This window comes from Eubalaena glacialis, chromosome 7 (genome assembly GCF_028564815.1).
Source record: "Eubalaena glacialis isolate mEubGla1 chromosome 7, mEubGla1.1.hap2.+ XY, whole genome shotgun sequence".
Classification (NCBI taxonomy): Eukaryota; Metazoa; Chordata; class Mammalia; order Artiodactyla; family Balaenidae; genus Eubalaena; species Eubalaena glacialis.
The window spans coordinates 20,474,758-20,488,753 of NC_083722.1; the positions used below are offsets into that span (position 1 = coordinate 20,474,758).

At 43.6% G+C, this 13,996-nt stretch overlaps 1 protein-coding gene across 3 annotated transcripts in view; it reads left to right on the top strand.

Annotated features, from left to right (window-relative positions):
- Window positions 1-13,996, top strand: part of CARMIL1 (capping protein regulator and myosin 1 linker 1) — a 325,537-nt gene that overhangs the window by 110,641 nt on the left and 200,900 nt on the right. For all 3 annotated transcript variants that reach the window (XM_061195770.1, XM_061195771.1, XM_061195772.1), the window contains exon 3: window positions 10,113-10,163. In XM_061195770.1, the coding sequence (XP_061051753.1) occupies window positions 10,113-10,163 (51 nt within the window). The remainder of the gene's footprint in view (window positions 1-10,112; window positions 10,164-13,996) is intronic.

Consider the following 13,996-nt stretch of genomic DNA (forward strand, 5'->3'; position numbering starts at 1 on the left):
TTTATATTGATTTTGAGAAACACCTCCCCATGTGTGCACACAATCGTGCGCGCACACACACACACACACACATGCATGTGTGCCATGAGCTGATATCTCTGAAACAGAAGTTTCATGAAACAATGCTCTGGTTTCTATTTGCAATGCATTTGATTTTCTTTTCACTTCCAGTTCAGTCTATTTTATTAAGATGCTTGTTAAACTCTCCTGAATTGATTTAACCAGCCACCAATGGGCTGCAGCCCTCAGTTTGAAAATTATGTGCATACCCGGATTTCTCAATATAATCACTCCAAATCTTTTTTCTCCTCCTCTCCCTGTTTATCGTGGAATGTAATGAAGAATATCTCTCAATCTGATTATTTATGTAACAGTATTAAATCTAAGCCAATTCCCCCTACCATATGCCACCCACACTTCTGCAGAGTGGAGGAATATTTCATAAATTTGCTCTGAGAGCAGGAAAGAAAATGTGAACTTTTTTTCATTTGATGAAAATGGTAATTAACAAAAGGTGAAGAATAAGGAAGTGACATTTGTGCCTCCTTGGCTTGAGAAGATGGGGATCTAAGGGCCCCCCTTGTAGGCTGACAAGTTGAAATAGTGTAGGTTGGGGAGGGACCACAGCATGAGAATTCTGATAAAAGATGAGTGAAACTTACTTCATGTTCCAGCTCTGCCATATAGCTGGTTAACTAATATTACCACTGAACTTGTCCAAGGACATGTGTTTATTGGACTCCTTTATGTGCCAGGTCTCGTTCTGTGTACCTATGTTATCTCAGTAGGCGTATTGTCTCCATGTTTTTACAGGTGGGGTGATTAAGGCATGGAGAAGCTAAGTAACCTGCCCCAGGTCACACAACTAGTAGTGAGTGGTCTAGCGGGGGTTCATACCCAGGCTTTCTGCCTCTGGAGCCCGTGGTCTTTGTCATTACGCCGTAGCTGTTACGTGTCTTTCCTTTCAAGTAATTCTCTGTGGTCTTTCTTGGGTGCCATGCCCAGGATGGGGTTCTCGCTTCTGGGTTTTGAATCTTGAGAGGAATCATACATGGAAGAAAAGTGGCTGGAGTCCATTCACTCCATCAGGGCAGCCAGAAGGGACTCCCCACTAGTTATTGCTTGTCAAATCTGTAGAGTTGATTTGGTTTCTGTCCCTCTTGAGCTCTGGTTTTTAATGAAAAACATTTTTATTTTTTATGTTTTATTATGAGAGCTACCCATTTCCTTTAAAAAATTTATTTGTGCTTAAATTCCATTGTTCGGAAAAACTAAAAAAAAAAAGCAAGCCCTGATAAATGCAGACAATTGTTTGACCCTTCCTGGTCTGTTTCCTCATCTATAAAATACAGGAATTAGATACGCCTATCTCCAGATTGCTTTTAACTTTGTGATTTTCGCTAGGGTTAGGTTCTGGTGACTCATGACTTGTTCAAGAAGAGACTGGCTGGCCCTGTGTTAGGGAAGCAGGAGAAGTTTTGTTAACTGGGTTAATGTGACCTTTCCATTCAGGTTGTATTTTTCTGTATTCTTTGAATGACTGTGATTCTACTGTTGGTGAATTCATTTAAACCATAAATATGACAGTGATGACTAGCAGAGGTCCCTTTCCAAGCGTGCCCCATGCAGACCCATGAGACCCCAATGCTGAGAGGTCTGGGCAGAAACTCTGCCCCATGTAAGTGCCTTAACCTGACCTTCCTGGACCTGTGGGGCTGGTTCTAGGTGTTGGGCTCATCTTTACTCTTAGCCTAAGAGGTGGTCCCATTCCAGGGATTATGGTCACGCCATTATTCTGCCTTTAAAAATATGTTATCGTCATAGAATCAATGCAGCTGGTTCCAGAATTTTGTTTTGGCCAGTGCTTTGAAAAGAAGATCTGAAATGTTAGTGACGTCAAGAAGAATTGATGTTGTTTGGAAGTAGCCACATGTTCATCTGTGGGGGAAAATTAGAAACATTTGTTTTCTCTCACGCTTTGATAAAACCTTACAATTTGCAATAAAAGGACTGAGGAAGAATGAAGCGATTGTGTCTGACAAGCTGTATGTAAACATTCCATTTCTGCATAATGGCATAAATAACCAGGTGAAAAGAAATGGATTTACACAGGTGTTAGAGTACAAAGACTTCCCCCGAAACTAGATAACAGAAGACAAAAACCAAACTGCAGTGACTTCCTTGCCCTCCCTATTGAGGGAGCATCTGTCCTTCCGGGGAGCAGGGGCCCAAGAAGGAATTGATTCCTCTCAGCAAATATTTACTGGCGATTTGCCATTCTTGGCAGTCCATGCAAAGCAAAGAGAAGAAGGGTCCTAGAACTGGGACAGGTCCACAGTGGGCCTAAGTCATGACCCAGAGTGTAGCAAGGTAAGTTAGACACCTATTCCAAGCCCCTTATTTTACACTTTGGTGAATTGAGATCCACAGAGACAGTAACTTGTTCAGAGTCAGGTCACTTGGCCAGCTTGAGGCCAAACCCAGGCTAAATCCAATAACTCTGTTCTTAGTGTAATACTATAATGGACATGTATAATATTATAATATTGTAATATAAATAATAACAAACACTAGCACTTTCCATATGCTGGCACTTTCTGTATGTTCTTCTCAGCACTTTACATATGTTCACTTATTGACACGCATTAACTTATTTAACCCTCATGGCTCCATGAGGTGTACCTTGTTGCTCCCATTTTACAGAAGAGGAAACTGAGCCACTGAGAAGATTAAGTAGTTTGCCCCAAGTCACACAGATAGTAAATGGTGAAGCTTGGAAGCCCAGGCAACCCGACCCCAGAGTTTGTCCTCGAAACCACTATGCAAGGGGTCAGCAAACCTTTACTTTCTGTAAAGGACCAGATAGTAAATATTTTCGGCTTTGTGAGGCATAAAAATCTCTGTTGCATCTGCTCAGCTCTGCCTTCATAGTGTGAAAGCAGCTGGAGATGATCCATTAACCATGGTTGGGGCTGTGTCCCAGTAAAACTTTATTTATAAAAAACAGGTGGGGCTGGATTTGTAGTTTTCAGGACCTGCGCTGGACTATGCTGCCTCCTAGTGTGGTGATCCAGTTTTATAAGGGATTTGGGGCCAGAAATTGCACTAAAACGATGTGTTGTTTTGTATTCCTTTTGGGTGAAGTGTCCTGCTTTGGCCAGAGAGGGTGAAGGTCATCAGAGCTGTGTGCAGTGGTTTGTTACGAGGCTCAGAGCCAGAGGGGCTTTTTATTCTTGCTCAACTTTCTGGGTGACCTTGCACAAGTCCCTTAGCATCTGTCACTCATAACTCTCCACAGCGGCACTAACAGTCCTCGCCACCTGCCCCTCTCCCTCCCCAAAGCTTGTGTCTTGGATTAATGTGGTCTGGGGGTTTGGAAGAGGGGAAACGTATTAAATGGCACTCATCATTTAGTTTGCTTGCAAATTAGAGAGCATTTGGGTGGTATAAGACCATTGGTCGAATGTTTGCCATGAAGAGCCCAGTTTTACAGGAAAGGCGTTTTTGGTAATGTGCAGGAGAGAATGCGGATTTAGGGGCCGTGAATTTACAGATTGCCTGTGCAGCGGTAGGCTTTAGGTAATGGAGTCCTGTAAGAGGGTGAAACAGATACTTTTGTTTTTAGTAAGTGTGCCATGAGAGGGTTCCATGGCCGACCTCATTTTGTATCATTTCCATAAGGAAATTTAGGCTTCTCTGCTACGCTATGAGTCTTAACAGTAGGGAGGATTTTTATAAATGTTTCCAAGTGAAATTTTGAAGTTAAAAGTTGAACCAAGAAGCCTCAAAGGGAACCAGGCTGCTGCTTGCATTTCAATGAAAGGGAGAGGAAATTCATTATAGAGGTTGAAAATGTGGTTTGCATGCTAAGACTCTTCTGGAAGAATGGGCCTCGCAGAGGAGGTGGGAGGGAAGTTCTAGCTTGCCCTTTGTGGTTAAGGTTCCTTGGCTCAGCACATATACTCCTTCTCCTCCACCCCCCCACAACCCCCGTTTTTTTAACTCTGCAAGAAAGTTCTTCTCCTTCAAGGTTAAAGGTATATATATATATATATAGAACTGAAAATGCCAGCCTAGGAGATGTCTCAGAATCGTTGTTTCTGTTTTGCTGTTGTTTGTTTTGTTCTGTTGACAAAAACCATTATTTAAAAATTCAATAGATGTTAATCTTACTTTGGGAATCTAAATTTAAGATGCTCTCACACCAATTATTTTGATATATTCAGCAGAGACGTCTGGGTGCTGGGCTAGGGCTTTATCTACGTTTGTATTTTACTTAAAACAACAGTATTAGATAGTCCTGCAGAGCAGTATTATTCTTGTTCTACAGGTGAGCAAACTGAGAAGCTAACTAACTCTGTCAGCGTTAAACAGCTAGAAAGCGGCAGAGCCAGAATTGGAATCTTGTCTTCCTGATTCCAAAACCCCAGCAAGTAGGGCAACCAAGCGTCCCAGTTTCCGGGAGGCAGGATTCTCAGAGCTAAAACTGGAAATGAAGATGTGGTCACCCTGCAAGGAAGATGCTTGCTATCCCTAGCACCAAGGTAGTGCACACTACCAGGAAACACTTCCTGATCGATCCAAGAGGAGTTTTCCTGCACGATTTCCCCCCTCACCTGCTAGAAGCCATGTGTGTGTGTGTAAGACCTCCAAGGCCACAAATCCTAGGGCATCTGGCCCCAAACAGGAAAGCTAGGAGATTGAGTTCTTTGGGATTCCCAGCATGAATGTGGCCCCATTTATTGGCCCAGTTTGGGTTGATAAAACAAAAAGCACAATTCTATGAATGGTAGCATTCATAGTTTTGCACACTTGCTTCAAAACATTGCTACGCTCTTGTGTTCACAAGTGGGCATGGTGTTGGGAAAGGCTGGGTCAGCATTGGAGAATTTCATCTCTTCAGCTCCATCCCCTTCAAGGCTTTCTAAGAACAGTCCTCATGCCTCTGGGGATCTGAGCTGATCACCAGAAATGGGGACCAGCCAGCACAAAGCTTCTCCTTCAAAGCCTGGGTGTGTCTCTTTTCAAACAAATGATTTTGGCCTGTGTCCAACTTCTGAAGGACACTGTGTACTTACGCGGCCTTTAAAATATTTCTAAAGAAAGGGAGTTGGCATGCAGGGCCACAGATTGTGAGCGCTGTTGTTGCCAGAGTGAAAGCAGAAGTGATCATTAGAACCTCATGTATCTACATATGGTCAAGGGATTGCTCTGTACTCGAAAGGTGAATCCGTGTGAACACCCTGGGCTTTTTTCCTCTCTTTTAAAAAATATATTGAGCCAGTTAATACCTTGTCAGTGGCCCCTAGAAACCCCCTGGTGACTTTCCAGGAGAGGGCAGATCAAGAGAAGGCAGGTAGGTCACCTGATGCCTTGGCTGCTTGTGGGAGACGTTATTCTCCAAAACGTGACACTTGTAAACGGACGGAAAGGCCAGCCTGCGCCTCGTGCTGGTGATTGCTGCCGTGTGTCAGTTACATGGGTGCCTGTTTTGAGATTAGTTTTTGGTAACTAGAGTCACACAGGGGACCTTGTAATCACTTAATTACTGATGTGCTCATTGTATAATAATGTCAAAAGGTGTCTTGTCATTTTTATTTCATGGTTTTTTCAAGTTTCTCTGTGACTATGTTCCAAATGAAATACTCTTTGAGAACGCAGTATTTCTTCTGTGATGGGTGCCTGGTGTTTTGCAATGGGCATAAATAAGATACAAGCTCTCAGTGATTAGCAGAGAGAAAGCACTGGGAAATGGGGGCAGAGTGAAGGGGGTGGGGAGCCAGAGGAGGGAAAAGAGAATGAGAAGATGGGTTGGGGCATGGTGGGGATAGCGGAGGCCATAGCAGAGAGAAGGGATTGGAGGAAGGGGTGGGGAACAGGCAAGGAGAGACACAGATAAGCTGAGAGATACACAGGTAGAATCAAGTAGACAGATCCAAAGAGAGACTCACAGAGATTAACCCATGATCAGAGAGAGAGACAGAGACAGACAGATAGACACTGGTCTGGACAGACAGTAGAGACTGGTCCTTGTTCTTATGATATGCAAATATCCATCATCTTATTGATGACGCTTTTACCTGTTTGCTTCTTTCTGGCTTTAAAGCTCTATGACTCATCTGTGTTTGCATGTGTGCAGACTATTGAGGAAGCTGGTTCTTGGACAGGTGAGATTTGAGAGCCCTTATAAGTAATTAGCACAATCTCTGGGGCCAGACCATCTGGGTTCGCATCCCAGCTCTGCCACCTACTTGCTAGGTGACGTGGGCAAGTTATATATTCTCTGTGTGTCTCAGTTTCTTCTTCTTAAAATGAGGTTAATAATAGTATCTAGCCCATAGGCTGCTGTGAGGATTAAAGGAGATGATGTATGCAGACCTATGAGAACATGGTACCCAACATGTATTGGCTGGTATTACTACCGTGCTTGTAAAATGATCCTGGATGTTGTAGGACCAATTTGCCTTTGAGGGAATGTTCACAGAGCTAAACATATTTTTCTGACTACTGAAGAGGCTGTGTGTTCCTGTCTGGGGCTTTTGGCATTGACCCTTATTGCTATTTGAGGAGAGAGTGGAAAGGTAACATACTGGGAATAAGGAGTTGCCTCTGATAGTCCAGCTCCGCCACAAACTATCTACGAGATGAGTTTCTTTGGATCTGCTCTTAGATTATAAACTCTAAGGGGGTGTTTCACTAGGTGATTGATAGTGAGTCCTTTCTGGCATGTGAGTTTTATGATTTGACTCTTATTTTACCTCTATGCAAAGGTTTTGTGGACTTAAGATTCTTGAAAAATCAGGGATTGATCATACAAGTACCCCTGGAAGAAAGAAACGTGTGTGCTGCATTGTACCATTGACCCTTGAACAACATGAGTTTGAACTGCATAGATCCACTTTTATGCAGATATTTTTCAGTAGTGAAGACTGTAGTACTTACTAGATGGTCTGTGGTTGGTTGAATCCTCAGATGTGGCCGAACTGTGGGTATGGAGTACTAAGTTATATGCAGACTAAGCCCCAAGTTGGTCAAGGGTCAACCATAGGTAAAGAGGTGAGGAGTCTGGCTTCCTATAGCCATGCTGGTCATCACGACTGTCAGCATTATTTCCTTCTTTTTCTTTTTTCCTTTTCCCCTGGAGGAGGAGCAGTGTTTGAAAGGGTGCCACATCAAGATGTGCCGTGGAATGGAATATTATTCAGCGGTAAAACAGAATGAAATTGGCAGCAATGTGGATGGACCTAGAGAATATTATGCTTAGTGAAATAAGTCAGACAGAGAAAGACAAATGCTGAATGATATCACTTAGATGTGGAATCTAAAAAGTAATACAAATGAATGTATATGCAAAACAGAAACCAATTCACAGATATAGAAAGCAAACTTGTGGTTACCAAAGAGGAGAGGGAAGTGGGGAGGGACAAATTAGGGGTATGGGATTAGCAGATACAAATTACTGTATATAAAATAGATAAGCAAAAAGTATATACTGTATAGTACAGGGAGTTATACTCACTATCTTGTGATAATCTATAATGGAGTATAATCTGCAAAAATACTGAATCACTATGCTGCACACCTGAAACTAACACAATATTGTGAATCAACTAAACTTCAATTAAAAAAATGTGCTGTGGGACAAGGTCTTAGTTCAGAGAAGGCAAATTTTTCATCCTTTAAGATGAGTCCTGATCTTGTAATTTAGTCACAGATAACCTGTTTGCCAGACCTAAGCAAATGAGAACACTGGCCACGCAGGTCTCTGGCCCCCTTTTATCTCCCTTTCTATTACTGTCAGGCCTCTTCTGACTGTCTGATGTTCACCACTGAACCCTGTGTGTCTCACGCAACAAAACTGCCTCTTGCCTTTTCCCCAAAGGCAGCCAAACTCTACTTCCCTGGGTACTGCTGTCTTAGTCAAGGCTTGGCTAGTGCAGATGACTTGAAAAATTTAGCTCTCCAGGCCATTCTTGGATTTGAAAAGAGAATCTTTTAAACTACTGGAATGTTGAGGAAGATACTGTTTGAGCTGGGAGCTTTGTGAATCCCTTCCCAGTCACAGGTGGCCCTGGGCTCTCACCCTTCTACCCCAAATCTAACTGAACTGCCAGGGTCTAGAGACCAGGAGGCAAGATTGGGTTAGAATGTGTAAAGGTAGCCTAATGGTGAAGAGCATAGGCTTTGGAGTTGACAGACGTGAACCCTACTCCTGCCCTTGGGTTATATCACAGAATCTGTTTATTCGTCTGTAAAATGGGGGTAATAATGATAGAGAATATGGTTGTTGGGAAGATTAAATGAATCAGTGTATCCAAGGATGTTTGCCCATTTATGGCACATAGGGAACACTTGATAAATGGTAGCTACTACTCAGGGCTGGCTTCATGGGCATGTGACCTGTACAGGCGCACAGGGCACTGCTCTCAGAAGGGCCCTACGCTTGGGTAAATGCTTTCTGTCACTGTCTTTAAAATTCTTCATAATTTTTGAACAAAGGGCCTTGCAGTTTATGTAGCCAGTCCTGCTCCTCCTGGGCTACAGTTGACCTCCACTCACTCATCTGACCCCACTTCTTACACGCCTCTCCCCTTTCTATTGCTTGTTGCTTTCCCCCGTCTCTGAAGGGCCTGAGTAAAAAAAGTAAGGATCATTCCTTTGGGAAAAGAACTGTGGTTCATGGCCTCAGAATATTCAAATATAGATGTCTTTTGTTGGCTCCACTTTTAGAAGTCACTTTTAATGGTCTTTTAGAGCACATCACCTCTAAAGTCAAGTAGCAAAAATGAACCCAGGTGGAAAAGGATCCCGTGAATAGCTGTGATTGAAGGCATCTGGGTGGAAAGTCTTCAATGGGCCGTGCGCCTCCCTCCCTGCCTTCCCCTTGCTCATTATCAGACTCTCCCAGCCAGTGTTGGGCTACCTCTCTTTATCATCTGTCTCATAAAGGGTCCTGACTTGAGTTATTCCCAATAACGGTGAACTCTGATTATTCAAAGAAGAGTTATCTAGAAGATATACCGTTTCTGTTTAGAGTTGGGAGCCTAAAGGAGGCACAGAGCAGGCTACAGGCACACCCATGGACTCACCTTCTGTGTGTGAATGAACAGGGTGGGCCCTGGCTTGAATCTGGATAAATCCTGTAGCAACTTGGGCCTCAGTGTCCTTGACTTATGATTTCTCAAGTTTTGTTCAAACCTAGCATTCTTAGACTAGCACATACGTATCATTCGCTAAATATCAACTTAGTGACAAGCAAGTTGTTTGGAAAATCAAAGACAGGTCTCCCATCAGAACTTGAGAAGTGTTGGAGTCCGCTTTCTTTATTGCAAAGGCCCCCGAGGCCTGCCCGAACCTCCGGGTTGCAGAGTGGCCCGTTTAGACGTTAAGGTTGGTAGACTGGGATCTCTGCTCCAGGTGTGAACTAGGAGTTCAGACTAGTTCCAGCCCCTTTGTATTCACAAGGGCCCCTGCTGGGCAAGAGGTGCCTATAGGCATATGGGACCCCCATGGGCTATCTGTATGTTCTTAGTTGAGAACTGGAATTGATAAATGTTCTCTCTAGGACTGAGAGAGGCATAGCTGAGAAGCAAAGTCGGGGTTGACTTCTTGGGAGAATAGCCTGTTTTGCTGCCTGTGCGTTATGTAAATGTTATCAGTTAGAGAGATCTGTTATCAGACAGAGAACAGGAGGCAAGAGGGCAAACGTGGGTGGCGGTTGTAATTTGGAAAGTGTGAATGAGTACTTGGCTTCTTCATTAAGTTTGCTGTTGATATAGTGAGGCTCCTGCTATGGATAAGATATCTGTATTTTAATATCTCAGACACCTGTCTTGCTTATTCAACTGGAGTAATCGGTGGCTCCTTTGGGCTGCTGACTGTTTGCTTGTCTTGAGATTTTGCAGGTGATTTGTTCGATACGGCCCTTCGTACAGTGAGTACAGCTAATAATCCTACAAGGCCAACAAGCTGTCCCAGGTCACTTCTTCTTTTTACATGTCAGGAACCAAGCCTCTCGAGGCTTCAGTATCATTAAAGGCCTGCGGGTCACACCAAAGCCCACCAGCTCACTTTTCGGTACTTATACTGACGTGGCTGCTTCTGTCTTACAGGTGCTTACATCATGCCGAGCCTTCCTTGTCACAGCACGAGTCCCCACCAAGGTAAGTGTTGATGAGTTTCCTCCTTCCAACACACACACACACACACCCACCCACCCACCCACCTCACAAAATGCACTTGCTTCTCAATTGCGTAGACTTATGATTTAGGCCAATGTGTCCAGAGTTCTCTTTGCACATATTTTCCTTCCTTCTCCCCAGAAAGCACCTAAACGTTTCCTCCTTTGTTCCCGCTCTGTGTTAAAGGCATCCCAAGAAAAGTGGCGAAGCATTTCATGCTCCATATCCCCGAGGCTTGTGGATTTCAGTTATTTTTCTCTCTTAACTGGGGCAGGGTTTACACTTTCTTCAAGTCTAGTTCTTATTTCTTTGGGTCCAGTAATGGCCCATTTTTCTAAGGCTTTGACACGTGGGAAATAACCTTCATAACTCTACAGAGTGCATTACCGGGAACGTAGCCACCTAGCCCTCTTTCGTGGGCAGACTCTGGTGTTGCCTATAAAAAATAACACGGTGCCACTTGGTTCTTTAAAAGATCTGACATTTTCCATAAGATGTCCTTCGTTATAGGGTGCAAATTAACATTTGAACTGATAGCTCATGAATTAGGCATCATAATTGCTTCTTTTATTTTCTTTATGGTAACAAAAAGGTGTTGACTGATTTTATAGGATATGAACTCACCTGCCCACAAACCCAGGAAAATGGGGAAGGTTTGGGAGACGCTTTCAGCCTTGCTCCTATGTTTGCGCTGCAGTGTTATTTGCTCATTTTCTCAGTCCTTTCTTGCTTCTTAAAATTCAACATTTAGCCACTGTCTTGTGAATACCTACTTATGTGCTGGACACGGTGCTGTAATGCAGTGGACCTGGTAGGACTGACAAACTAATGATTTGCATGATTTTTGTTGAACTTTGAGAAGGTACCAACCCACTGTTTGCTAGTCAAAGGCCATGCTGCCTTTTTTCTTTCTGATCATACAAATGCTAGATTTTATAAAGTTTCTCCTCATAGAGGAGTGAGACTTTATATTATCCCACCGCTTTTGATAATATAAAGTGAGTCTTTATGTTTATAATGTGTTATAAGTGAAATCAGTCATTATATAAATGATGTTGGACTAAATTACCTATATGCTAAAGTACCTGAAGGCAGGATGTAAGGAAGTGTTAACCTTTATCCCACTGGTGAAAAATTAATTGCGGAAGGAAATTTTATGGGCTTGAGAAAATAGTCAAGCAGCCGATTGAGTAGAAGGCTCCTGAAAGATATGTTTACCCTAATTAAAAATGGTTTGACACAGCGGAAGGTGTATTACCTCTTGGGAAGTCATCTGCCTCCCTTCTGTTGCCCCCTCCTTGCTCTGCCCCTGAGGGAAGGCCCAGCTTCATCCCAAGATGTCTATAACATCTCACGTCGGCCTGGCTAGGGTAGTTTGGACATTGGTTCTGATTTCTGATATTGTCAGCATCACAAATAAAGGCAGATCTTCTTCCAAAGTGACCTGCCTGCAGAAGGCTGGTTTTCATGTGTCACAGTGCACCTTGGCTAAGAAGCAGAACCGGTGTCAATGACATTTTTCTGGGGAAATAATTATATTCAGAACAGTAGTGTACAACAGCCCCGATTTTCACATAGGTTTCTTCTCTTTTCTTTGGGGGCTGATTAATTACACATTTTCTTCTTTTGTCCTTTTATTGTTAAGTGTACCACATATGCAGTCAAATGCACAAAATAGAAATGTATATCACTGTGATTAATTGCAAAGCAGTCACACGCAGATGAAGAAATAGAACTTTGCCATTCCCTCCAGAAGGGGGGATGGGGGGGTGATTGTCAAATCAGGGAAGGGTCTACAGAGAAGCTGGGCTGGAGGATCAGCCTGCGTCAACCAGGCAGGTAAAGGGGTCTCCCACTGGTCAGAGGTTTAGCAGTTTGCAAGAGCACAGTGTGTTTGGGGGAGCTGAGATGTGGGCCCAGGACTGAGTAGGAGGCTGTGGAGGGAGGGAAATGGGTCAGAAAGATGGGCAATCGTGACATGGGTTGCTGCGTGTGGAACAGTGGGAGTTCCCGAAGGAGCATCACATAATCACATTTAGATTCGCTCTGTTGCCTGTTGGGTGGGGACTGTCTTGCTGAGGGTAGAGGTGGGCCTTGGATGATTCCTTCCTCTTATCTAACTGATCACTTGTATCTGTGGTTCTCTCTTAAAGATGTCCTCAGGTCTTCCTGCAGCCTGCCTGTGTCTCAGCTTCCTAACTAGTCCCCCTGCCCTCTCCTGCCCAGTGACATTCTTTAAACTGTCTTCCGGGTGGGCTGGAGTCAGGAGGGCCAGTGGTGGGAGCTGAGAGCAAAGGCCTGTTAAAAAGAGCCATGGGTGAGATTAGAGAGAATGGCTTGAACCTTGCTGTGAGGTCGGTCAGTGTGTCTCCATGACTCCCCTCCTCACCATTGATAAGAACCAGGGCTCCGATGAATCGCATACTCAGCCTGTCCCCCCTTACTCATCCCTGAAACTGCAGGGTCTACTTCTCGTTTCTGTCTTGCCCATGTTCTTTGAATGCCTCTATGCCTTTGCAAAGTCTTTTTCTTCTGCCTGGATTTCCCTTTTCACTCCTTCTTTGTTTGACACACTTGAAGTCATTCTTCAGGGCCTAGCTGGAATGTCTCAGTGCTTTCCTGGTTCCCTGGCACTTTGCTGATTCCAGGGACAGCACTGAGATACAGCAGAAGCATCTTAACTGACCTCCAACTAACCTCCCCCAGCCAAACTGACCAAAGCTGCCCATGATATACTGATATACTGACTGATGCCAGCTGCATCTTCATAGCCGCTAGGTTATAAGAGAGTGTAGCTGTTTACACCTGTTCCCACCAGTTGTATGAGATGCCCACCAAGGGTCAGTGGTTTGCTTCCAAACCTATTCATAGCAGTTATGATTACAATAGTAAATTTTTAAAAAGATATTTTACATATCAATGAAATTGGCTGCAAAAGGAGAGAGTGTCTGTGAAATATTGAATGTTGGTAAAATAATTCACTTTAAAAAATTACTGTCTTGTTAAGGACCGGACCACTGTTAAAGGCTGGGGGGTTGGAGAACATAATAATCTAGAGAACTTATGCCCTCACATTGCTTTCCCAGTGTCTTCAAGCTCTCACTCCATTTTAAAGAGCTTCAGTTGGAAGTTGTGTGCCCTGCATTTACGGGTGTGGTCCACAGAGGAAATGCCACTGGAGGGCCAGACAATGGGACTTGACTCAAAGAAGAAAATTTGGCACTATGTCCAAGGCTAGCAGATGAAAATATGTTTATAAGTTTTAATTTGAAATAAATGAAGGTAGAGAGGTACTGTTTTTAGAAAATGATTCCCCGCTTGAAATGACTTTTCAAAATCCACCAAGTATAGATCTTGATAATGATAAGTAAGAAGACGTCCACTCTAATGGAAGGTTTAAAATGTGCCCCCGATGCTGCATGTAACCATGGGAGGACAAGATGAATGTCTCATTCCTCTTTCCAGTCCTGGCACACAGTAGGCCTTCCATAAATTCTGCTGGTTGGCTGTGTGAATGACGAAAGAATGAATTATCTTTCTACCTCCAGCCCTCATCACCATACTGCGGATTCAGGGGTTCTCTGTTCTAAAATTTATCCGACCAAATGTGTAAAGGTACAACATAGCACCAGCAGGCAGAACTAAGGGTCCTATGGGTTTGGTTCTGAATGGGTTCTTTTTCCATTACACTGCTAGTTTTTTTTTTTTAAAATAATTTTATTTATTTTATTTATTTATTTTTGGCTGCGTTGGGCCTTCGTTGCTGTGCATGGGCTTTCTCTAGTTGCGGCGAGCGGGCTTCTCATTGCGGTGGC